The 27,642-nt window shown below is 41.1% G+C and overlaps 1 protein-coding gene across 29 annotated transcripts in view; it reads left to right on the top strand.

Annotated features, from left to right (window-relative positions):
* Positions 1–27,642, top strand: part of ptprfa (protein tyrosine phosphatase receptor type Fa) — a 400,117-nt gene that overhangs the window by 356,944 nt on the left and 15,531 nt on the right. For all 29 annotated transcript variants that reach the window (XM_031311904.2, XM_031311903.2, XM_031311912.2 and 26 more), the window contains 5 exons: positions 8,782–8,905; positions 10,363–10,538; positions 20,265–20,384; positions 21,328–21,482; positions 24,014–24,299. In XM_031311904.2, coding sequence (XP_031167764.2) covers positions 8,782–8,905; positions 10,363–10,538; positions 20,265–20,384; positions 21,328–21,482; positions 24,014–24,299 — 861 coding nt within the window. The remainder of the gene's footprint in view (positions 1–8,781; positions 8,906–10,362; positions 10,539–20,264; positions 20,385–21,327; positions 21,483–24,013; positions 24,300–27,642) is intronic.

Below are 27,642 nucleotides of genomic sequence, written 5' to 3' on the forward strand. Positions count from 1 at the left end.
CTCACTCACTCACTCACACTCACACACACACACACACACACACACACACACACACACACACACACAGACGCACACACCGTAATTAATCAAATGCCTCAAAAAGCCATCTCAATGTAACATCTCACAGTTCCAGACTTAACTAGAGGTTAGTGCTTATCTATGATGCAAGGTTATTAATTAAATGTTACTTGAGTTGTCAGTTATATTTTTTTATTGTTATCTGTATCTGGATATATTCTCTGGATCAATTGTGAATGCATGCAAAATCCATTGCAATGATCTGGCTTACATCGTCACATCACAGTGGGACACACACACACACACACACTCACACACCCTCGTATGTCCTCATGTGTCTGTTGCATCGGCGCTACCACCCATTAGTCTATAGTAAGAGCAGCAGGCCTTGAAATGAAACGCTGATAATGGCTGCATTTCAAATGAGACCTGCCAGTGAGTATCTTACAGCTTGTTACATCTGATGAATGAGTTTGGGAACTACTTGAGACCACTTCATACACTCCATATATAACATATATAACAGAATAATGATTACATCCATTTATTAGCCATATCAAATGCGTAAAAGCTGGTTTGCACTAGTAAAACTTAGTTTTGGCTGTTAACTGAGCCTCAGATCTGTTTCATATCTGCATTGGCAAGGAATACTGTCCATGCCGCTGCTGTTAATTAATATATATTTAAGCAATATAACACTCAAGGGTGGGATTTAACGTCAGTATTGGCACGACAGTAATGCGGCTAGGACTTCGCCGAAGTCCGTAAGCATCACTGAAGTGCCAATAATATGCCGTTAAATCAAATCCTTGAATGTAGTATTGCGATAATACAACAACGGTTACCAACAAAATAAAAGTTCTACTCAAACTGTATTCATATTGTGGAGCAATACGCTCTCAAAATAAAACTAGCAACAGAGACGATTTCTAGTCCCTCCCTGTTTAGTCAGCTAGCCAACTTAAGCTAAAGTTAGCTTTGTGGAGATCATGGGATTTTCCCAAACTGAATAAATACCGCCCATAAAAACCAACACATTCTCATTCCCATCGCGTCAAAAAGCAGTGCTTGGTCAGGTGCCTTTGGCATTTGTTACTGAAGCAAAAATTCTCCTTTAGCATCATATTTAGACGCTCTGGGTCGGGACTCTTGGTGTCACTGTTTGACGCTCTCGGGACTCGCGTCTAGCCCTTTAGTGTAATATTTAGAAGGCGTCATTTTTTGACGCTCTGGGTCGGGACGTACGTTTAACTGACGTGGCACAAGAATGGGACATGAATTCCGGTCTCCTGGGTGAAAGTCCTGTGTTGTTTGACCCATCCACCACCCCAACCAACCTCCTTATGCAGATTTTCAGTCTTTCATACTACTCGCTACCCTTGTTGCTTTTAATACTACGTCATCTTACAGCGCTGCGATCGAGCTGCTGCTCTGCCCGGTGCGTTCCATACAGACGCTAAAGGGGGATTTTTGCGTCGCTATCTGACGCTGAGAGACGCTGACCAAGCGTCAGTATTTTACGAGTTGGGAGTGAGAACGGGTTGAAACACAAAACTGCTTTTCTAGCTCAATCATGTTGTAACTAAGATATCTTCTGAAAAATATATTTATTATATTAATATATATTCATGAAAAATTTTCCATGGATAGATTTAGCTCCTGTACATCTGCGTAATTCACATGTAGCAGGCTATTTTTAAAGCTATAGTGCATAGTTTCTGTCTCCCCCATGAGGAATTCTAAGTAATGACAACAAAACTATCAGAGTATCCACATTATACAAGCCTTCCATGATAGCGCACCGCACCTCCACACAGTTGCTAGTAGCCAATGAGGACACGGAGGATTAAAAAAACATGATGGACTCTTCAGAAGAGGTAATTATCTTCACGCGAGTTTTTGCCCGCGAAAGTCGCCGGACGACACTAGTTTCTGAACATAGCCATACTGAGAAATACTGAGAGAGTTGTGTGGAGCTGATAGTCTTAATTAGCCTTGTATCAACTAATTTGGCAATGGCTTGAATGTAACGGCCGTTCATTATTTAAATAATGTTATGCACTAAAGCTTTAACATAGCGTCATGCCGGCACAGCTGATGTGATCAAAACATTTCCAATAACAGGCTCCAGGTTGCTGTAAAAAAATAAGTTTTTCAATCTGATGAGTCACTTTATATAAAAATGTTGCAGAGTTTCTGTGTGTTACCCTGTGGTTCCTGATTTATGTTCATGAATACAAATATTTCAAAAACTCTGTAATATTGACATGCGGAATGCGGAGTTGAAATACGAAGAAATATTTTTAGTGATGAGCATGATGTGCTCAAATGGCTCTGGATGTGCTGTCATGCTGATTTGAGCACTTTCTAATGTCTAGTTGACCAATTAGATTGCCTGGTCAGATCCACTTGTTGTATAATTGAGGATCGATAACTGTTTCTTGGGCCAATGCATTGGCAAATACATATTTCACAAACACACTAAACTCATTCAATTCAATTTTATTTATCGTATGAAATTATAACATGAGTTATCTTAAGATACTTTACAGATAGTAGGTCTAGACCACACATAATTTACAAAGACCCAATAATTCCCCCAAAAGCAAATGTTTAGTGCAACAGTGGCGAAGGTTAAAAGGCAGAAACCTCGGACAGACCCATGCTCTTGGTGGGTGGCCATCTGCTGCTGCCAGTTTGGACACAGAGACACTGATACAGATATAGAGATATAGAGAAATATGATTCATAATAATTATAGCAGTTTGTGTGATGAACAGTGGCTATCATAGTAACAACTCATACACGCACTCACACGTATTTTACAAAAGGACATATATAAGGACCCATCTAATTTTGGAAATGACAAAGCATTAACAACAGGAGTGGCATGTTTATATCATCCTTAATACTTGGCCAATGTTCTGTTTTGCTGAAGTTCCAGTTACTCCCAAGTGCCAACACAAACCCAGTCACTGGGCTGCAGTGACTTTCACTGTGAACAGTTTTTCTGGAGTGTGTTACCGCGCAGCAGGAGTGCTAGTGTTTGTGTGTGACAACGGGGGGTTTGAAACTTTGCTCAAAGACAAACCAACAAAAAAACTGAGGAATGTCTGCAACCTAAAGTTTTGCTTATGTATGGCCACTGATGGAAAGATTATATGTCCTCATTTAAGTTATGATTGCAAGAGGCAGTTTTGCTTTGATCAGTTTTTGCGATGTAATCACACTTAATTTCCAATTCTTTTTTATTGTCAACCAATAACAAAACTACATTATATTTGTAATTTTGTTAAAGTGCCCATATTATGAAAAAAACACTTTTTCTGGGATTTGGGGTGTTATTTTGTGTCTCTGGTGCTTCCACACGCATACAAACTTGGAAAAAAAACAAACATCCATGTTGTTTTGAGTGAGATACGGGTTTCTGAATGTGTCCTGCCTTCAGTCTCCAGGTGAGCTGTTCAAAATCTGCAGGGTTTTCTACGTCACTACCCGAAACGAGGGGGCTCACCGTAGCATGAATCGTTCTGAATGGCAAAACACTGCTACAACACACACTAGTTCACCATAATCTACAAAAGAACTACTTACATATGTCCCTTGTCTGCAGGTATTCCACGCAAAGTTGGAAGTGCGCCCTCGTTTAGAAGAAGTCTCCCAGTTAATCCTGCCTTGTACTAATTGAAGTTGTAGAAACAAACAGCTAGCGAGCTCCAGTTTTCCACTCGCAGATCAGTCTGGCATCTTGAGACAGAGAAAATTTGGACCCGTTCGCAAAATGACCGACCAATCAGCGTTGGTTTTGAGGCGGGTTTAGGTGTGATGCAACGACAAGCGACTATTCAGTCTAAACAACATGGCGGCTTCCACGGATGAGATGAGCGTAGCTATCGCGCAAGTTTTATCCAAATTAGAAAGTATTCCTTCATTGAAAGAAGAGCAAAAACGGCACTGGAGGCTTTTATATATCGTTGATCTGATTTGGCCCGTCTATCACCAACATAGGTGGTGATAAACAGATGGTTTATCCAATCAGCTAACCAGTATTTTCGCCCCTTCCCAAAAGTTCTCCAACGGAAAGTTCCCAGATGGATATGCCGAGCAAATGCGAAGCAACCCATCTGGCGGAGTCAGGTTAACATTAATCAGTGTTTGTTCAAAAGTTGTTTTTGTCGTGCAACAGAAAACTCTGATTGGACAGACAGTCTAGCTAGCTGTCTGGATTTACCCTGCAGAGATCTGAGGAGCGGTTAACCATAGTCCTCATAAATCCAGAGTTTAGAAAGCCAACACAAAGAATGAGGAAGGTACCGGACATCCGGCCGAAAAGAGGGACATCCAGCGGAATTTACGGCGGCAACAGAGCAAAGTAGAAGGTCGTGGATATAGACTAGTATACACTGGATGCAAACATTGGAAGATACAGAAAGCATCAGATAAAAATACATATAGTTTGTATTTTTATTTTGTTTAATTTAAACAACACTCAGCAAAGTGAGTGTGATTCTCATCTGACAGGGTGAAGTAGATAAGATGTAAGATAGATGAAAAGGTGTGCAGCCAATTCAGAGCCAACACGGACTCCTGTAAACGTAACGTGTATTAGACATAAGTAACTTATTATTCTTAACTCAGTGAATGTGGCAGCGGGTGCTGAGTGTAAACCTGACTCTGCCATACACAAATCCACATGCTTCATGCCTGGCTATTCCTCTCTCTGTGTTTACCTGCTTTGTTTTTTTGTTGGTGGAACTGCAGCTCCGTGAGTGTGATTACACTGACATACTGGGTAACTGATCTACGCGTCGGTGGAGCACATTAGCAGTAATGTGAGTGGTTTGTCATTGCAGCGTGGTGGAAGCCTTACCTAACAGACTGTTAAATAAGATGTGCATTCAACCTCATTCTCCATTTTCATTATTATCAGTTGTAGACTGGGGGGGCTGAGCCGCCACCCAGCCAGCCAGTCAGGAGTAGAGGAACAGGATATTAGAGTCCTCGTTGCAGCTTCATTTTGCCTATGCATGTGTGTGTGTGTGTGTGTGTGTGTGTGTGTGTGTGTGTGTGTGTGTGTGTGTATGTATACGGGTGTGGGCTTGTTTTCCAGATGATACAAGATAAGTAGGAGCGTGAAAGGTCAATCATGAAAAACAATCCTCAGCATGTCATTATTCAGCTAAACCTGCACCTGCATTCACAGCCAGCAATCGCTGGGAGACCAATGTTGGGGATTAGGAAGGTACAGATTCAATTATTAGCAATTTATCAAAGATGTTTTATCAATATTAATGAAGTTATGAATATGTGTATTAACAACATTATCAAATTAAACAAACAATCAAAACAGGCCACCACCCTGGAATCAGGGACCAATAACTACTGTGAAAACAGTCTCATAGGTGGTGTGCTCTTTGAAAATACAGATCTTAATTAATTTAATTAATTTATCTCACATTCATAAAGTGAACGGGAAGGGTGAAATTCGAGCACTGACCTGTTCAACCAGCTGTTATTACAACATATACACAAATAATCACAAACAACTGCTCTTGAAAGTATAATAGAATTTATTTAACTTCCAAATTATCAATTGTCAATCAATAGTTCTTCAATCAATAAACCTATTTACTTGGTACAACTACAACATAGGCAAAAACAAGCAAACATGTGGTGTGTGTGTGTGTGTGTGTGTGTGTGTGTGTGTGTGTGTGTGTGTGTGTGTGTGTGTGAGTGAGTGAGTGTGAGAGTGAGAGTGAGAGAAAAAGGGAGAGAGGGGGAGATCACAAGATCACATGGGTAGCTAAGCCACGCGAGATCAAGATGGCGGATGAAACACTGTGAGATTATCTGTGTGTCTGGGCCCTATATATGGGCCCAGACACACAGACCAGACGGCCGACCCTCGGCAGAAAAGGCAGTTGGACTGATCAGTCTACGCGAGTTGGTCAAAAAAATGCCTCGGAACACACCAAAGCAACGAGATGTAATACTTCTCCATAACAGCAGGTGGCGCTAATCTGTATTGTCGCCCAAAAATGAAAACGAACGCGTCACGTGGGTCTGGTTTCTCCGGAAATTTAAAGACAGAACGTCATGGCGGCTTGTTCAGAATACGATCTCATATTGTACTAAAATAGTTCACTAAAACGTGTTTCTGAAAACATTTTAAGCGAGAAATAGGCCGTGCAGTTGATGAATCTGTCTTCATTTCAGATCGACAAAGGTCAGTTTAAAAGATTTTGTCAGATTTTGAGAGACTCTAGTCACGCTCATTCCGCTCCCCGTTTCCGGGTTAGCACTCTACCAATCAGATTGGTTATTTGAGTCTGACTGCCGGCAGTGCCCGCCCCGCCGATTATACATGTCAAATCGGCCAAAATGAAGGCCGACGGCACGGAACACACCGAACAGACTCGAGTCACTGACCTCGCCAGACTGTCCAACGGCCGATTATCGGCTCGGTGTGTAGTAGGATAAGGCTCTTTGTAGTTTTAGCGCAAGGCACAAAATGGTTACTCGAGGAAATACACGAACAGGCTATTTATTCCCAAGATGGCGGGAAGTGAAACTTGTTTGCAATACCGTGTGACTGTGGGGTGGCCGTCAGCTGATCTGTGTACGTGTGTGTGTGTGTGTGTGTGTGTTAGGATAGTGTGTAAAGGGGACAGAAAAGCCCACTTTAGAGGAAGAAAGACACTTGGAATCTTGATTTTCAAGGAAGTGATAATAACCAATCTTCTCATTCACTCAGGACTCTGACCTAACTTGATGTTATGGCAGGGGTCTGAGAAGTTGTCTAACGAGGGGAATGTTTATTACTCAGCCTGCTGTGGTTCGAGTGACGGTTTATTATCTCGCGTGTACAGTAACCAACTTCTCCGGGGCGGGAGGCAGCAGTGTTATTAATGTCAGTAACTGCTATTGCTGCAACTTTCTGCAACTTGTTACTACAGTAGTAACAAGTTGCAGCAATGGCAGTTACTGACATTAATAACACACACCTATATTTCTCTGCCCACAAACTTAAGCCTCCTTACTGTGTGTGTTCTCGTTTGTTTGGTCCCACAGATGCTCCACGGTAAACAAAACGGATCCGTCTCACTCGTCAGTGATTCACGGGAAAAAAGCTGGTTTCTCTCCAAAGGCAGTGAAGAACCAGCTCAGTCGACTTTAGAAGAAAACCGGTGTCCACGTTGTCCGATTTCTCGTTTTCTCTTCTGTAGAGATGAAACTGATGCACACATATTTCAACAGGATCCAAAATAGTTCACCCGTCCGGAAAATTAAACTATTTAATTAAGAGTACAAACGTTTGACTGTGCTTCCAATTTAGCACGGATGCAATAGAGAGCAACAGATTGTCCTCTTTAACATCTTGGCGTTGCAGTGAGTGACCGATGTTTGTCCTCTTCAGCAACTCAAGGTGTTGCAGTGAGTGACAATGAAAAGAGGGTCACCAGAGTATTTATATCCCCGGTCACCTGGGCACGGACCCCTGCTACGTTCAGGCACCCCGGGCCAATAGGGAATCAGAGTTCTTGAAGGTGACATGTAGGTGTGAACTAAAACCTCTGTAGTTTTTAGACCTCCAGCCATCTTTTCTCATGAAAGCGTGAATTTGTAGGATTTTACGGTTGCATGGAGGCTGCGTTCTCTTTGTTTGAAAAGGGCGTTCAGGCCGCATGTGAGCCATGTGGTTTCCTTTGTCTCAGAGGTCACATTCTCTGAGATCTCTTTGTTTAAAGATAGTGTTTAATCACACTGCTCGGTCTCCAACACCAATCATCAGGCAGCATAGTGAAAACCTGTCCAGCGCTTATCAAGACACACTCTACCATCGTTGGAACACAGGCGTGGCTTTCCATCTCGCATACTGCAATGATTTAATTCACAAGAGTACAAACAAATAAGTAGAAAAAACTATTAAGAGAAGAATATTTCAACATCTGTTCTAACGTCATGTTTCTTTGTGTAGAAACCTAAAAAATGAGAAAAAATAAGAACTTCTGCAGCTTGTGCTGTCTGTTGTACTAAAGCATTGCTCTAGCTATGGAGAAGAGACTCAAATAAAAGGAGTATGAATTATCGAAGCAAAGAAACAATAAGTGTAGAATAGTTACAAAATGACTATGTAAATAACCCAACAAGTCCTCCAAACCATATGACGGTGAAGATATGGGTTGTTTAATTCTACCCTCTGATACGGGACATATTTCACGCCCTTTGCCGCTCCACAGCTGTACTCCATGAGGGTGCTTCCCAAAGTGTGCTAGTCCATGTTTGAATTCAGCGACCCAATCTCAACTGAATTATCACTATTTTATCCCCTGTCACTTTTGGCTGTATTGAGAAATAACATCTACCACAAGTCCTTATCTGTTGACTCTTGACATAGTGCTAGTGGTCCACCATCACTCAACCTAATGTATGCTACTGGGAAACATACATCCAAGGACTATTGTCCCAAAACCTTTTGGAAAATGGAGTTTCCCTTCCTCACTGGATCTGTTCTTTGTTAATACCGGGCACTGAGCTGGTAGGTGAGTCCAAACAGCCCTGTGTGTGTATCCAGGGGGCTTAAAGATCACCCAGGGCTTTTCATATTATAGAGCTGCAGGCTGGGGGAGGGATGATGAATTGTGTCACATTTATTAGTCTGGACTCTTCGCTCCAAGCTCTGACAGGCTTTAAAAAACAGAAAAGAATATAGGCACTGTTGTAATAAATGGTTACCTGCTCCCCCCCCCCTCTGTGTGTCAGTCTATTGATCCAGGACAGCAGTTCACCTGGGAGCACTCCAACCTTGAAGTCAGCAAGCCAAAGAACCGCTATGCAAATGTTATTGCCTACGACCACTCCAGGGTCATCCTCACACCTGTGGATGGTAAGAGACACTCAAGAGAGGCCACTTTACGTACTGTAATTCTCACATAGTGGTCGGGGCCTTGATTTACCTCAACTGCAGAGAGAACCAGACCTTTATTTAATCATCCTGTTGTCCCTGGGTTGAATTTGACCCATTTTCAAAATTTCGATATCAGCAATATGTTTGTTTTTTTGACAAAAATTACCCCAAAAATACATGGATTCCATATAATGCTCTTCGCACGTACAATTAATGATCACTACTTTTATTAAATTTTGGGTGTTTTATTCAATTTAAAGGCATTTGAAAACCAATTGAAATGGTTTCAAAACAGTATTCTGACTAAACTTTGACATACACACGTCTATGATTATCTACCAACACACGTTCCTCTAATATTAGTCTGAATAATTGATAACTTCTGCTTTTTTTAACTAAAAAATTAGGTAAGATTTCCTACATATGAGGTTTATTGTCCATGGATTCCAAAAATAGGTGTCAATCTAGTGGTAATAAGTTTGTGTTAGTGGTGTATGTACTGGTGGTAGGGTAAAAAAAGCATCGAAAACATCGAAAAAAAGCGACAAAAGTGTCGCAAAAAGGATAAAAAACATCAGAAAATAGTTGTTCAACAAGTGCACGGTCGACTGGAAGACAACTAGAGCTTAGATCGGGCCCAAAAAAATCAAGCCCGACCCTACCCGAGCCTGTGCACATTGCGTCCAAGCCCGGCCCGGCCCACAAACTGTAATTATGAGCCCAAGCCCAATTTAAACCTGACAATTTTTTAATAGGTGAGCCGTTATAACTGATGTTCTCAACTACAATTCCGAGTTTGAACTACAGAAATCTGTTTAGAATTATCTTAATGAATACCGGTAATGCAACAAGGACGAAGCATGTAAATTGCGCTGTTTGTTTATTCGAAAGAAGAAACGTAAAAAAAACCTCGACCCTAGCTCCCTCAGCCGAATAGTGTGGGACAGCAACATAATCAAAGCCCTGGAACCATATAGGAGACTTTCTTGTCTCAATCACCTAATTGGCCGACAACAGTGCTGCAGAGGGGGGGAGACGCGATGTATCACAGTTTACCTCACACTCAAGTCAGTGCAGGACATACACCCAGAGCTACGGGAGAAGCTGGAGAGGCATAGCTTGCTCACCACTGAATAAGGCTAATAAAGTAATGATTAAAAAAAAACACAAATGCTTGTTTAAGGGCCCGGCCCGATCATAGCGGTGTAAAATGTCGGCCAGGTTCGGGCTCAGGCTCGGGCAGAGAATCTAAGTTCTAAAGATAACACAAGGGTTTAAACAATCTAATATAATGAGACAACCTTTCATTTCTGATTTCCCCTGTCAAATACTGTAAGTGTATTTCATCCTATTTTAGTAAAGAAGCCCCACTGTTTTCTGATTGGCAACCCTATTAATTTGCTTGCCAACTTTGTCCAACTTGTTCCTTCCTGCAGGAGTTCCAGGTAGCGACTACATCAACGCCAACTACATTGATGGCTACAGGAAGCAGAATGCTTACATTGCCACACAGGGGCCGCTGCCGGAGACGCTGAGTGACTTCTGGAGGATGGTGTGGGAGCAGAGGACCTGCACCATCATTATGATGACCCGTCTGGAGGAGAAGTCACGGGTGAGCCTCTCATGTTGAGAAATAATCAAAATAATACTCTCATGACAATGGCTTTGGTTGACAGTGCATTTATCAAAGGAGAGGCACAACATGTTTTTAATGAGAACATAAATAAATAGAGCAAATTCTGTTTTTGCGTGGAATTAATTAGGGGTTGTAACGATACATCGATCTGGATCGATATATCAATTCAATGATCCATGATCTAATGTTATCGATGCAAGGTGAAATCTCTAAATATCTATACATATCGACTGTCAGACACCCCTTTATTTTAGAATCCCACTTTATATTTATAATTTAAATGTCTGAAAGAGCTCAGTAATACATTTGTCCAATCATCTTTAAGTTGCTTTTTTGAGTTGATATAAATGGAACTGTGTTAAATGGGCTCATGTATCGTCTCATATCGATGGTAGGCCCGTGAATTAAATCGAATCAAAATTGTATTGTGACAGACTTTAAGAATTCAGCAAATATCATATTGTTATCCAAAGTACTAAACATATTTTGTTACAGCTTCAGGTATTTAAGTCCTGGTCTCCCAGTTGCTGGCAATGTTAACTTTAATCTTAACCACTACTTTATCCATTGAAACACCATGTACACTCACAAAAGTAGATCATCATCATCATCAGCAACTCTTGATGTAACTACTGATTTAAAAAGTTACAGTTATATACAAGTTATAAATTTTTAGCAACTATTGTCAGAATGAGCGCTGTCCATTCTAACAACAATAACAAAATGCAAATAGGGGTGTGCTGGGCCATATGGAGAAAATCAGAAATCATAATATTTTTGACCAAGAACATCGATAACGATATTGCGACGTTATTGTAGAGTTGACAGTTGGTGCTTCCACAAAATATTTTTTACAATGAGATTTTAGATAAATAATAATCGATAATGTGTTCTAAGTTCATAAATTCAGAATCCAAAATTCAACATAACAAAATTCCATTTACCAAATTCAGATGCAAAATACAATGTTTAAAATTCAACTAATATATTTGCAACTTGTTCAAATTCAACAGGCCAAATTCAGCTGCAAAATGTAATCTTTAAAATTCAGTGTGACTATCCGGGAACCCAAGGAAAAGCAATCGATTCTAGAATCTGGATCGGGAGTTTGCCATAGTAGCTGCAGCCAACAACTGGAAAGGTTTTACAATTTGTGTCTGCTATTTCACCACTAAATTCACTTTTGAGACTTTTTTATGCGAGAAATCAACTGCAGAGTTCGAATATGGGCATTTTTACGAAAATTGATGGCCAATTGCACATTTGCTCCGATGTTGTCGGACTTGATAAGCTCCAGTCTGACGTGACAGCCAGCTGGGGGCTGCCGGGATCGCTCGCTCGCCGGCCGACCAGTGATGCTAATTTAAAAAAGTTAACAGCTACAAGTTTTCATTTTTGACCAACTATTGTCAGAATGAGGGCTGTCCATTCTAACACAATAGGACGTAAATTATCATATTGAATTATTGCCCAGCCCTAGGTACACAAATGCAACAATGAGAGTGTCCCATACATCAGTAAACTGATCTGCTCTGTAGTGCACCAGTTCCAGTGGTGCAGATGAGCTTGGCTCAGCAACATGAGGTATGAGGCATTCACAGCCAGTCACATGGCAGATGAGTGCTAGCAGGGCAGGGACAGTTGTCATGTGAGTAATGATTGCAGCCCTGTTTCACACTGTTAATAACTCCACAACCAAGGAGAACTGAGTGCCACAGCAGTGAAACATTATTATTTGTGACAGAGACCATCAGCCCTCTGCCAGAGCCAATAACATCCGTCTGTGGTTCAACCAGAGGTGCGGCATATATTAGATGATATCTAACCTGTGGCCGAGGCAATGGCTGCCCTGATAACCAAACACATCAGTTTGTCCACTGTTGATATGAGGCACTCTTGCATTACAGTGTACATGTCTCTAAGGCAATACAGCTATGCAAAAGTCATGTGATTACTTTTTGAAGACAATTTTTAAAGCTTTAGTGCGTAACTTTTTTTTATATTAATGTCCGTTACATTTAAGATAGATAGATAGATAGATATATAGATAGATATATAGATAGATAGATAGATAGATAGATAGATAGATAGATAGATAGATAGATAGATAGATAGATAGATAGATTTTTATTGATCCCAAAAAATGGGAAATAACGGTGTTGCAGCAGCAAAATATCAGACACACAGCACACATACAGAGTAAACATTAAATAATAGGAAACAATATACATGAAATAATAGAATACTACACGAGCAATATTTAAAATATATACAATTTGGAAATAAAATTTTAAAAAAGCCATTGCCAAATGAGTTTATACAAAGCTAATGAAGACTATCAGCTCCACAAAACTCTCTCACGGAAGGCTTGTATCATGTGGATGCACCGACAGTTTAGTTGTTATTACTTAGAATTCCTCATGGGGGAGACAGAAACTATGCACTATAGCTTTAAACTCCTTTTAAATTTTTTTGAGCAGTCGTCAAAAATGTAGAGCAGTGTTAGGTAAGGCTGGGCAATATATCAAATTTATATCGACATTGATATATGAGGCTAGATATCGTCTTCAATTTTGGATATTGTAATATGGTGATATGATACAAGTCTTGTCTTTTCCTGGTTTTAAAAGAGTCTGAATTTATTGTTGTACAATATAGTACAGTTGTAGCTGTTTCATTATTTGCCTTTACCTACTTAGTTATTGTATCCACATTATTGGTGATTAGTTATCAAAACTCTCATTGTGTTAATATTTTGTAAAAGCACCAATAGTCAACCCTACAATATCACCGCAATATCAACATTGATGTATTTGGTCAAAAATATGGTGATATTTGATTTTCTCCATATTGCCCAGATCTAGTGTTAGGTACACCCCACAATACAAATATTCTATTATCTATTATTAGTCATTCCAGAAAACGGCCCAGTGATATTCATTTGGGTGTCCAACCAAATATGTGATCCTGAGAGCTTGGTGAATTGTGGGTCTTGTTAAAGCTAAAGTGCGTAGTTTCTGTCGCCCCCATGAGGAATTCTGTGTAATGACAACAAAACTGTCAGTGCGTCCACATGATACAAGGCTTCCGTGATCGCGCACCACCCCCACCCCTCCTCCACGCAGTTGCTAGTAGCCAAGGAGGACTCAGAGGATTAAAAAAACATGATGGACTCTTCAGAAGAGGATTATCTACGCTTGATTTTCTGCGCGCGAAAGTCGCCGTACGAGACCATTTTCTAAACATAGCCATACTGAGAAATACAGAGAGAGTTGTGTGGAGCTGATTGTCTTAGTTAGCTTTGTAGCAACTCATTTGGCAATGGCTTGAATGTAACTGACGTTCATTAATATAAAAAGGTTACGCACTAAAGCTTTAACAGGTAACATTCTTTGCTAGAACACTGCTCAAGCTTCGCCCCCACAAGGGAATCCACTGATCTCAGCAATGCTGTAATTTCAATCCAAAATTCCACGGTCATAACTATCGCTAAGACCAGCCTCTTAGATCCTTACCAGTATTGGAGTTAATAATGTAATGTCTTTCCTGGTGGTAGCACGAAAAAAAGGCTCATGGGGTTAATAAAATCAACAGGGTTAAAAGATTTTTTTCTGGCTCAGAATGGGCCTCTGGGTGGACTCCGCACGACAGTAAGCATGATCGGTCCGCACACAGCAAGGCAAGAGTCTGCGTTACCTTATTTGACAGAAGTCTATGCATTCACCTGTTATTTCTGAAAATTTGATAAACAAATATATATATATTATGCTTGAGTAAATAAAACCCCAAAAACTGGTTAAAACATGAATATTAACATTTAAATAAATCACCTGGAGAGTCCGGTACAGCCTGACTCTGGAGACAAAACAGAGATTAGCTCTCATATTTTTAGTTTATGTTCTGCTTGTTTAACTGTTTGGTTAATTACTCCAAAACACATGCAGAGAGGATTTGAATTGCTATTTTTATTCTCAATTATCATTTTGGTGCTGGTGATTTTCCTTTAGGGCTGGCTAAAAACCCTGGGTTCATACTTTGGGGAGCAACAATGCAACAACAACAACAACAACAACAAGACCATTACAAGTGTTAACTGGTCAGACTTGACACCACCAGGATTGGATTCCAAACAAAAGGGGGCAACTGCAAAGTGAACAGTGTTTGCGTAATTAGATTACTTGCAATGTTGTTGGAGCATTTGCCATAAGGACAATATACTACAATATAAGCAATATATTACAATATGAAAAATATAATGCAATATAAAAAGAGGCAGGGTTTATATTATTAGCTATCTTGGGGCCCTGTCTTGGAGAAGGGCCATGTGTGAAAAATATTATTATAAATTATATTGTGCAACTTACATACAGTTGTGTTCAGAATATTAGCAGTGTGTTTAAAAAGTGAATAATGCTCAAAATCCTTGGAATAGCTTTTAATTCCATAATGGGATCAAGTTTGTGTTATACCTTTACAGAAAGTGAAGAAAAAGGAATATTAGGCTGTTCAAAAAATAGCAGTATTTGCATTTTTCTTTACAAACTCAACCATTTACTGTATAAACTGAAACATGTCTCAAGGGTTTGCTTTACTTTGAATCACTGCACTAATATTTAGTTGCATAACCATTATTTCTGAGAACTGCTTCACATCTGTGTTGCATGGAGTCGACCAACTTCTGGCACCTGTGAACAGGTATTCCAGCCCAGGACCATTGAACTACATTCCACAATTCCTCTGCATTACTGGGTTTTGCCTCAGAAACAGCATTTTTGATGTCACCCCACAAGTTTTCTATGGGATTGAGGTCTGGGGATTGGGCTGGCCACTCCATAACATCAATCTTTGCTCGCTTACTGGTGTGTTTTGGGTCATTGTCTTGTTGAAAGACCCATTTCAAAGGCATTTCCTCTTCAGCATAAGGCAACATGACCTCTTCAAGTATTTTGATGTATGGAAACTGATCCATGATCCCTCGTATATGATAAATAGGCCCAACACTACAGTATGAGAAACATCCCCATAACATGATTTTTGCACCACCATGCTTTACTGTCTTCACAGTGTACTGTGGCTTGAATTCAGTGCATGGGGGTTGTCGGACAAACTGTCTGCGGCCCCTAGACCCAAAAAGAACAATTTTGCTCTAATCAGTCCACAGAATGATCGTAACAGTACTCACAGGTAACTAAGTCTTCTTTGATTTTCCTGGAGCTGATCATTGGTTGAGCCTTTGCCATTTTGGCTATTCTTCGATCCATTCGAATGGTAGTTGACCATTTTTTTGAAATTTGAAATCATTTTAGCTGAGCAACCTATAATTTTCTGCACTTCTTTATATGTTTTCCCCTCTCCAATCAACTTTTTAATCTAAGTCCGTTGTTCCTCAGAGCAATGTCTGGAACGACCCATTTTGTTGAGTATTTCAGTGTGAACTATAACCAGCATGCACAACATTTGCTTCCTTCCTTCCTTAAATATGGGCCATAACTGACACCTGTTTCTTCAACTAATTGAACACAACACTGCTATTATTTTGAACATGTCACTTTCAATTACAGATTCAATTACACAGAATGAGCAGCATGCATGTCATGACTGTTGGTTTTCTATTACTCTATAACACTTACTAGTAAATTATTTGCCATGTGGAAATATCACTTCTACCAAAGAATTTGATGTATGAGGTTATTGATGTTGGACTGCTATTATTTTGAACACAACTGTATATCTAAATAAAATTGTGTCTAGAGGTGTTCCGATACCAGTATCAGAAAAGCCTCCAATTCCGCCTAAAATGCTGGTATCGGATAGTACTGGAGTTAATGCACCGATCCAATACCGCGCAATGTATTAAGTAGTTTATTTATGTTCTTTTTCCGTACTGACTGACTTTCAAACTAGATAATAGAAAAAAAGTTCTTTGGCATCCATTCTCTGTTTTTTGTTCATGTTTCACAAAGAGTTTAACCTGAGCCAGGCCGTACAACAAAGAAACCATATCACATCCATACAGGGATAGTACAGCTGTTCAAATATATATATATATATATATATATATATATATATATATATATGTATTTTTTAACCCACTGATATCAGATCGGTACGCAGTATCGTCCGACACTCAAGTTCAGGTATCAGAATTGGTATCTAGTTGTGTTGAATCAATTTTGCACCAACTATCTGACACAAGACATGGGTCCAGGTATTGTTCCAGCATTGCAGTGCTGGTTTCTATAGCTGATAATTTACAAAACCATAAACATACAGCTGCCACATTTTCCACTTATTAAAAATGAATAAAATCTCTACTACAACTTAACAACTATTGTTACTACTGCTGCCTTAAAGCAGCCACTTTCATGTTGTAGATGTAATCCTCACCCACCTGGAAAACCTGTACTTGAATGATAGCAACAAACTACAAGCAGGTTGAAGTGTGAAATATATGAAATGGAAAAATCAATCTTGTATAAGAACTGCAGTGATAACTGGTGTCAGCAGGAGCAGTAATCATAGTCAATCAGCTGGTCTGTCAAGGTTTCTACAGGCAGGCCTTTCAGCTTGCTGAGGCCTCATATTAGCTTTGGCTGAACTTTTGAATACATTTTTGCATGTAATGACTGTGGATTTTGTCCCCAATTTCTTACTGTGCAGTCACACTATGACGCTATCCTGATTACAGCAATCATGAACTCTTTTAACATACACATGGAGGGTGGTGAAGTGAAGTCTTTGTAGGTGGATAGGAGGATACACAGTAGGGGTGTTGAAATTAATCATTGCATCGTTGCATCGCGATGCAGACCTGGACGATTCTGCATCAATGCAGCGACAGACCATAAACGATTATTGCCTCCACCCCTGATCAACACATACCAACGTGGTGACTACAAGCACGGTGCCATTTCCGGGGGGGGGGGGGGGGGCGGGGTGCATTGTATTTCCCCCTTTCTGGTCTTTATATCCCTGCCTCTGCTTGTATCCCCGGTGGGGACAAAATGTGGGGACAAAATGTACCCCCCCCCCGCCCTCAAAGTGATCAATGCTACTTCACCATTAGACCATGTCTATTATATACCAAAAATAGAAGTTTTTTAAACTAAGTAAAGTGCTGTAACGTGAACAGTCTATAGTACCATAGAACGATAAAATCTGAGCAGCAGTTGCTGGTTGTATTTAGCCGCTACAGAGCTCCGGGACGCCGGCTACCAGCGGCAGTTGTTTAGCCGCCAATAGGTGACTGTGAGCCGGCTACAGGCACCGCCAGATGACGGTCCTTTCAGGGACCGTGGTAGTGGAGTTTAGCCAGAAAAAGTGAGCATCATGCGGTGATGACAGTTAAGTTTAGGCACCAAAACGACTAGTTAAGTTTAGGAAAAAGATTGTGGTAAAAACACTCCCGAGGAAATAACAACGTTTCCTGGGTGAAAGTATTTTGGTATTTTTGCCCTATAGTGAACTCTGCTCTCTGGCTTGAAAGCCCTGTGTTTTATGTTAACACCATGTTGTGCTATTTCATTTTGAGATTATTTTCAATTGAATATTGAAGTTCATAAATAAGTGTTTTGGCATGGCTGGCTGTGTGGCATCCATAGCATTGGAAGGGGGATTTCATTCTTGCATGTTTTGTTGTGCATGATCAAAAAACATCCCCCCCTCTGCTCTTTCCATTCATTTTGAATGGGGGTAGTGCGTTTAGACTGAGACGGGGGTTGGCGCAAGGGGGACGCAGTGGGCCTGCAGCGAAAAAGTTGAGACCGACTCAACTTTTGGAGAAACGCAACCCCACGTCACGCTGCGGTGGCCAATCATGTAACCGGAGATCTGACTTGTCTTTGTGTTTTGAGCTATGATTTGAGGTGGTGTGAGAGTCCCGTACAGGAAACAGGAAACATCACTTTCGCTGCCACAAGCAAGTTTTAAAACACTACGAGGGTAAAACACGAAACCCAAGCACTGAACTACTGAAGTTTGTATGACAGCTAAATGTTTCCTGCAACAGCAAAGCACTCGCTATGTCTCGCTCGTCTCTTTTCTTTCTCTCTCTCCTTTGAAACAAAGCTGCCTTCAAGTGCGGTCGAAAACATTGAGATCTATAAAGGATCTGACGGAAAACAGTTTCGTGAAATATAAAGTCTACTTGTGCTACATTGGGGGGTTAAAGAACAAAACAGGACGTCACACAAATTATTTTGTTCTCCGACTGAATGTAGCTTAGAAAGTACAATATTTCCATCTGAAATGTAGCAGAGTAAAAGTAGAAAGTGGCATAAAAAGAAAAAATTCAAGTAAAGTACAAGTACCTCAACATTTGTACTTAAGTAGGCTACATTACTTGAGTAAATGTAGTTAGTTACTGAAAACACGAGGTAGCTTGTCAAGAAAATGTAACCATTGGTTAAGGTTGATGCTGTTGTTGAGTCTCTCAGATCTCTAGTTAACATTCTGTTGGCCTGTAACACTTAATGAGCCATGTGTGATGTGTGAGTCCAGGTGGTGGCTCTTCATACCACTTTGACCAAAGGCCATGTGGCCCTGTACTTGGCCGCAGGCCCTGCAAAACAACCCCCACCCCCCCACACTGACACCTGCAAACCCCCCCCACCACCATCTGTTATGCAAAGCTCCTGCGGCCACCAGTCCCCTTCAGTCAGCACTGATGTCCACATGAAGGCTGCTTCATCCCCTGCGTCCATCCATGGAATAACAACAGCAACACTAACAGGGCAGAGCTTTGTTGGACCAATTTGTTTTATGACTCAAGTCCTTTTAATCTGAAGAACCTTGTTTGAACTCCGTCTCACTTAATGTTCCTTTTGCAGTGCATCACAACGCTCTCAAAGTGTATGTGTAACTTCTACTTGTAGTATATTTATACTACAGTATTATATTGTTTTTGCTCACCCTGTAACTCTGGGTTCGCAGTGTTAGCGAGAAGGAAGTCCAAAGAGCTCATTAAGAAACCAGTGGATGCTATAATAGAGCTAAATTAAACTCATTTTGTCTGTGAAGCAGCAGCATAAGCAGTAGTACACTACCCAACACACTCTATCCAAGAGCTCAGCTTGACTAATTACTTAAAGTGTGACTCCACAGACTTTACACATTGAAGTCTGTTTACAGGTGTTGGGAAGAACTTTTGCATATGTGAAAAAAGTTGTATAAAGCCTCCCGTGTCTCCAGAGGGAGCTGTGTAGAGTCTGATAAATGTCCTCAAGTGATGTCTCTTGAGTCAGCGTCGGACCTTAAAGTGTGTTCCCTTTACCTCGGAACTCGGAAGCTGGAGCTTGGAATGACGTAACTCCTGAGTTAAATGTGTTCCATTTGAAATTACTTTGAAATGAAAGAAATCTGGAGGTGTGGAAAGAAGTGAGTTTACCAGACCTCTGTATCCTCATCTCTGCTGCAGGCTAGAGGCTCCAGGCTACATTAGCTGCTCCTAGCATAGCACATCCAAACCTCAAACCAAACTGTCAGCAGTCGAGTTGCATTGTGCGTAATGTAGGTGCCAGGTTTTGACAAGAAAGAAGGTTGGGTTCTGCTGCATCAGTTTTGATCCTTTTATTCTTTGAATCTGTCTCTTATCTCACAAAGCAGAAAACAAACCAAAAATATTTTCTTGACTTGGTTGCCATATTCAAATGTTCAGCTTTATGTTTAAACTTCAACAATAACACTTTGTGTGTCTGTGTGCAGGTGAAATGTGACCAGTACTGGCCCAGTCGAGGCACAGAGACATATGGGATGATCCAGGTGACCATGCTGGACACTGTGGAGCTGGCTACGTACAGCATACGCACATTCGCCCTATATAAGGTGGGAACTCTATATGTACACTGTGTTTACATAGACAAATACACTTGAGTGAGGAAAATGTGAAAACTGTGGCTTCCTGAGAGTTATGAATAAAAGTTGCGAGGTAATTATAAATTGTCTTTTTGCGTCACATATATTTGTTTTAGTACATTTCATTGTGATTGATTTATCAATTAGTTACTGTGATGCATCTAACCAAAATGGAAGGAGTAACTGTTCAACGCCAAACGGCATGCAGGGTACAGCTCGCGCTCTTTTGCTCGCTGCAGTACATAGAGATAGAGCACATTTAGGTCCCATTGACTTGTATTGCTTGAAGGTGCCTCCTCATCAATTCCACCTGCAAGCAAACAAGAGAAAAATGGCAAAAAGCTGTTGTGTGGTGATATTCACTACCAACAATGTTAAGAACCCATAATCCAACGATATGTCCAAGTTACGTTTAGCTTAATTTACAGACAGTTAGGCTAAAACTGACATTTGGATATTTATTTTTGGTAACAAAATGTTTGCTGCACATGTAGACATAACGTTAGCTTATTGTCAGGATCCCACTGTCCATTCTACCTGCGGATTCCTCACATCTGTTTCTACTTTTGTTTTCATAAAAGATCAGTTTTTCAGAGTTGGGAGCTTATAAAAACTTAACACATGGGTTATTTACCCTGTTGTTGTATCACCACACAGCAGCCTTTAGGCATGTTTCAGTTGTTTGCTAGCAGACAAAATTGACTAGGAGGAACCTTCACGCAATACAAATCAATGGATTTGTTTGGATATTGTTTAATGGATTTTCCATTGATTTGTGGGTGGGCGTGGCTTTCAAAGTATGATGTGATGCGCTCTGTCTCTATTTATAGCCAGATGAATAAATCATGAATTTTTCAGTGTGTCGAATCACATTTTTATAAATGACAAAACGTGTGTATGTGTGTTCTAACAGAATGGCTCGAGTGAGAAGAGAGAGGTTCGACAGTTCCAGTTTATGGCCTGGCCTGACCATGGAGTGCCTGAGTATCCTACCCCAACACTGGCCTTTCTACGCAGAGTCAAGGCCTGTAATCCTCCAGACGCTGGACCCATGGTGGTCCACTGCAGGTAAGCTACCTCTTAAGGTCCTAAAACACTAGGCAGACGGTCGGTCAATTATTTCCACTCACACAGGTGCAGAACGTGCGTGCTACTCTTTGTGGTGTGTTCAAGTGGTGTGTTTTTGCCAAGACGCAACAGTTGGCCTTCGTCGGCACTAGTTGACGCCAGGTTGGCTTTTACATCAACACAAAGGCCTCAGTATGATTCAAAGAAAAGTGTGTGGGAACATCTAGCATAGTCTGAAATCCCCTTTCCAATGGCGTCCAACAATTAGTTTAACTTTGTGAAACAGGCAAACCAACTATCAAGGCCACATTACGCAGTGATTGGCCAAGTGTGTTGAGGTGGCCCGCATGCTGTAGCGAACGTTTCCGCGTCTCCTCTATTTCTTCTGCGAGCAAATGTGTTAAGCCAGGCAGGTAATCGCATACAGGAAGGCCACCAGTGCAGCCAGATACTTAACAAAATAAAACAAATTTCAAAATAAAACACCCAGGTTTATGGAGATTGACTGTGTCTACAGCGAGATACGCGATCAGGCACACGGAGAGAGACCGACGGAGGGACAGAGAGATTAACACACACACACACACACGGGAAGAGAGAGAGAGAGAGAGAGAGAGAGAGAGAGAGAGATGTTCTGTAGAGTGGAGAGGAGAAGGACCACTTTTTGACCGGCGCAGAGAAATATGCATCTGTTATGAACAGCTAGGCGCACAATCAGGCAGAGTAGGCGGGGTTTAAACCCTTCATGTGTACAACTGAGTGCAACACTACGAATCACAGGCACATTGTTAAATGAAGATGACTAGCAGGAAAGCAGGGGATTAAATGACTTTACTAGGAAGCATGTTAAACAAGCACACAATAACTTACAAAGCAAGGCTGTTGCAAAGTGAGTTAATAAGTATAACACAACTCGTCCAGACCATTTTGAAAAATGGATACATTTGAAAAACACATATGTTACATGTCATTTAGCTGACGCTTTTATCCAAAGTGACTTACAATTGCTATATGTATGTCAGAGGCCACACGCCTCTGGAGCAACTATTGGTTGATGTATCACAGTGGGAATTGAACGCAGATCTCCCACACCAAAGGCATGTGTCATAGCCACTGTGCCATCACCAAGCCACAACTACATGGCTATAGCAACTTAAAATGACCGGTCAACAGACACCTGTATGCCTATGCCTACTAACTGGATCAAATGTGTGTGTGCATAGAATAAGTATCATGGGTTAGTAATTTTATCAGTAATTGCATTACATCAAAACAAAACCGAGAAATACCCAGAGATCTTTGAAAGTTCTCATGTGTACTAGCCCAGCTGGTCTGTGGGGCTTTATACCACACGTATCAAAAGAACAGAAAAGGCAAAGATCTGAAAATCCAGTCCAGTTTTCTTTAGGCAGATTGCTCCCTCCCTGCTGTTTAACAGGCCTTCACATCACTTCTTCTTTGTAGTGAGGTCAGCGATGTTCGCAGTCTAGCACGGCACGCCATACTGAAGCGCTGAGGCAATACACTGGTGTCTTCTACACAACATGTGTCTGGCATGGTTAACGTTTTCTTTGTTGTGATTCTTTCACTAGCAACCAAGTGTTGCTAAATGTATAAGCAAAATATAAGCGCAGTAGACAAATAAATGATCTCTTTTAACAGATATCTGCATATGAATGCAGAATATGTAGGCAACAGGACAAGATTTTGGTTTCTGAAGCATTTCTTTTTGAATAGGGACAGATGCTGCTACATAGACATGTGTGCAACAAATCTCCAATGTACAGCATCACACCATTCATAGCTATTGCTTATTTCCAATGCCTGTTTGCATTCAGGTTTCCGTTTGTATCCTAAGTAGTACTGGTCTGGATATCGGCTTGCTGAAGCGCCGAAATATTGGCCACTCCCCCCAGAGGCTAAATCTTTGTCAGATCTATAGGTGATGGGTTTCGATAAATGGTCTTTGAGTGAGTCATTGATGATTTTGCTACACAGTGGTCACTATGGACACCTACAGTGACACCTACAGGATTTGACCTATATGTATTTTATGAGAATACGAACCCCAGAAAGAGTAGTTGTTGCCAAGGCAACTAGAAGCCATCTTGCAATGGGATTACACCAGCCGTGATGCCTAATCAAGCCAGGAGCGTAAAGTTTGGGGGCCAAGGCCCTTTTGCACTTCCTTGCCACCTAGCTCCGCCGCCCATCTTCAAACTCAGCCTTCATTTTGATCTCAACTAACTACACATCTATAAAGTTTTGTATCTGCATCTTGCACCGTGTGACACTACTGCAGTGACAAAATCTTTCTACAGACAGATAGAAGTATTAACACCTGGCAAAGTACTTTAAAACTGCCTCTGTGGTAGATCTGCTACAGTAGGTGTCTCAAAGACCACATTTTGCCATGATGACACACACACACACACACACACACACACACAAGGTGAAAACAATACCAGCTGGTAACAACAAATGCCAATAAATTATTGTGTCAACCATGTTTTGTCTGTGTGCTCTGTCAGTGCCGGAGTGGGCCGAACAGGCTGCCTCATTGTGATCGAAGCCATGCTGGAGAGGATGAAACACGAGAAGTCGGTGGACATTTACGGTCATGTGACATGTATGCGAGCTCAGAGGAACTACATGGTGCAAACAGAGGATCAGTACATATTCATCCATGAGGCCCTGCTGGAAGCTGCAACATGTGGCAACACAGAAGTCCCTGCCCGAAACCTGTACGCCCACATCCAGAAGCTCACCCAGATCCCTCCCGGAGAGAGTGTCACCGCCATGGAACTGGAGTTTAAGGTTGGTACCTTTTTTTGTTTTTGATTGTTTTGTGCATGGTGAATTTGCACAGCTTGATAGTCCATTTAAAGTGGAACTCCGATCACATGACTGGCTCTGCTGTGTTTGTCTTGATTGACAGACTTTGTGACGCAATGCCGTATTATGAAACAAAACGGTTGTTGTTGTAAATGGCATTGTAAAATAAAAAACAGAAGTATAATCAATAAGGGGTGCACAATTAATCACAATGTTATTGAAATTGCAATATGGACTAGTGCAATATCCTAATCACAAGGGGTGGTCTGAATGAAGTATTATGGTGCTGCAGAGATCCTATCCTACAGTCTAAAGAAAAAAAGTCTTTGTTTTGTACAGATTTTTGCAAAAATCACACTATAATCATTTTAATATTTTTCATTAATAATGACAAAAAATGATACAAAAATTATCATTCCTCCAATATCATGAATCATATCGCAATCGCAGTATCAGTCAAAATAATCGCAATATTTTCCTTATATCCTGCAGCCCTATAATCAATTCTGGGGCTAACCAGAAAACAAAGCTAAGATCTTAGAACAGGTGTATTGTGACCAAATATGCGCTTTCTTGTAATTCTGGGAGCAGTCTTTTTAGGCTGAGGAGGGTGTTGCAATAGTCTAAACCCAATGGTTTCCAAACTTTTCACGTCATTCTCCCTTCACCCTGAAATTCCTTGCATTTTTAACTGTAAACACACAACTAAAGGAGCCACACTTAAATGTTATTGAAATAGCATTGCTAAGAACATGAACTGTGTTGTTTTCTCACGTTTCTGCTGTGCAAATGAAAAATTCAAGTTGATCTTTGTCCAATGTTTTTACATTCCAAATACACAACAACATCGCTTCATATTTTGGATTTGACTTGCGTGTTTGCTTGATGATCACCTGTTTTTCTGTCCATCTTGTACTGTACATGTCGTTTTGCTTTCTTAATACAGTTTGCTAACCCGTGCCTCGTAGCCTTGCTAGCATCAGAGCACTCAAATCGATTTATAGATCTTTTTACACAGCAGACATTTTGACTTGTCGTACCAAGAAAGGCACATGCATGTATGTTTTACTGCATCTACCTGAGACAAGAAGCCTCTAACTGTACTCCAGCTATATTTTTGATATGATAAAATGTAGTTTTTGTTATGTTGTTGGCTTGGCTCTGGAGCATATAAAGTCAGAATCAACAATAACAACAATTCAACGGACTAAAAGTCAGGATATCTCAGCCTCTGTTGCATTCATTTTGGCCATTCGTTTTCTTTTTTATCCAAATCTTCCAACATAATGGAAGAGCAATCCTAAATGGCTTAAGTGCCCCTTTAACGGCATGATGCAGTGAGAGCTAGGGAAGGGTGAGGATTTTTATCTTCCGCCTGTGCAACAGAGATGAACTCCTTCTCAGAGGAGGAGCTGCGAGTGCGAGAGCTTAACTTCTGAACTTAAGACGACAGGCCGAAGGAGAGGGAGGGTGCAGAGGGAGAGAGGGATGGAGGGAAGGAGACAGGGCCGGGACAAACTGGATGTCTGACGGCTTAACGATTAGGGCCTACTGGGTTTGGTGGTTTTACATGGGATGAGCCGCAGCACTGCACCACCCTCTAATGCTCACTCCGCACTGAGCGACACCACAGTGATTCAACACCCCACACGCATGGGGCGGCAGGCCACAACCCGAATTATACTGCTTGTTCAAGCAAGCAGGACGGCTATAAATCCGGACGGAGCATAATTAGGTTTTCATCCTCGACTCACTGTAAATGTCTTTCGCAAGCACTTCTCAAAATGACACTTGCCCTTGCGATGCAGAGGAATCACATTAGGGCCTGTCAGCAAAGCCAGCCCGAAAAAAACCCAACTCAGTTGGGATGTTGCCATTCAAAAGTTTTATTCTCCTCGGCTTAATATGCATTGATACAGGCCTCTCTACGTCAGCTCAAAGCAAATATGTGTTTGTTTTGACTCGTCAATGTCTTCAGGTGTTTTTTTTTTAACACCATCATACCTGTGTCTGCATATATCATCTGTCACAAAGCTTCTTAGGAGCTCTCCAGAAAGTTCAAGTACTTCCCCTATTTTCTAGTATAGACATTCAATCTGGCAAACTGTAAATATATGACATGTCTTCAAAAGCCGCTACCCTAGCCATCTCACAAGCCCACTCCTGGATTGACGGCACCCCCTCATTAGAGTTTAGATTCTCGGCCCAAGCCCGAGTCCGACCCGGCCGTTATTTCCGCCACTATCCTCGGGCCGGGCCGGACCCTTCATCAAGCATTTTTTTTTTTTTTTTTTATCCATTACCTATTTAGCCTAATTGGGTGGGGAGAAAGCTATGCCATAATCAGAACTATTATAAATATGTATATATAAGCTATATAAAAGTAACAAATGTGTACAAAATTTAGGCTGCAGTTACAAAATGCAGCACTTCATGCGCGGAGTCTCCTCCTCTCGCACGCATCACACCGGGCCTGCTGTGCTGTATTGTGAATCTTAAGTACAACATGGAGCTTGAAGATGTAAAGAAAAAAAGAAAAACAGGAGAATTACCTTTGAGCAAGTGTGGAGGAAAGTCGGAGGTATGGAAGCAGTTTAAACAAGTCGTGGGCAGTGACAACAATATGTTTTGCAATCCGTTCCATTCTGAATAAACAAACAGCGCAGTTTACAGGCTTCGTCCTTGTTGCATTATTCTATATAATAACAGATTTCTGCAGTTCAAACAACTCTGAATTGTAGTTTTGAACGTCAGTTATAACGGCCCACTTATTAAAAAAGTGTCGGGTTTAAATCGGGCTCGGGCTCATAATTACAGTTAATGTGTCGGGCCGGGCCGGGCTCGGACGCAACGTGCTCGGGCTCGGGTAGGTTCGGGCTTGATTTTTTGGGCCGATTTAAGCTCTACCCCTCATTCTTCCATCCTCTTAAAAGAATCTGTCAGGCTATCATTAAACTAGTCTGGACCCAGCTTCTTATGTGCTTATCCATCCCGCTTGGGATTGACCCATCTCCCAGAACAAATAATCTTGGGCTGAATGGAACCTGGGTCCCTGGAATCAGACATAGGTTATCATGTATCCTAGTCCAAAATTCCTGGACCTTATCACATTCAGGATGTTTTAACACAGCCCGGCATCAGGTTTATTTGAAGTCAGAGAACAAAGAGGATCAGCTCAAAGTGCATTTTTCATGCATTAATAAGAATGTTAGATCCCCAAGCCCTTTAACAACCTTACCACATTCCACCAAGACCGGTTGTATTAGCTCTTTGAAAGACCAGCAGCGGCAACCCGTTCTCACTCCGAACTTGTAAAATACGGACA

Source organism: Sander lucioperca, chromosome 11 (assembly GCF_008315115.2).
Source record: "Sander lucioperca isolate FBNREF2018 chromosome 11, SLUC_FBN_1.2, whole genome shotgun sequence".
Lineage (NCBI taxonomy): Eukaryota > Metazoa > Chordata > Actinopteri > Perciformes > Percidae > Sander > Sander lucioperca.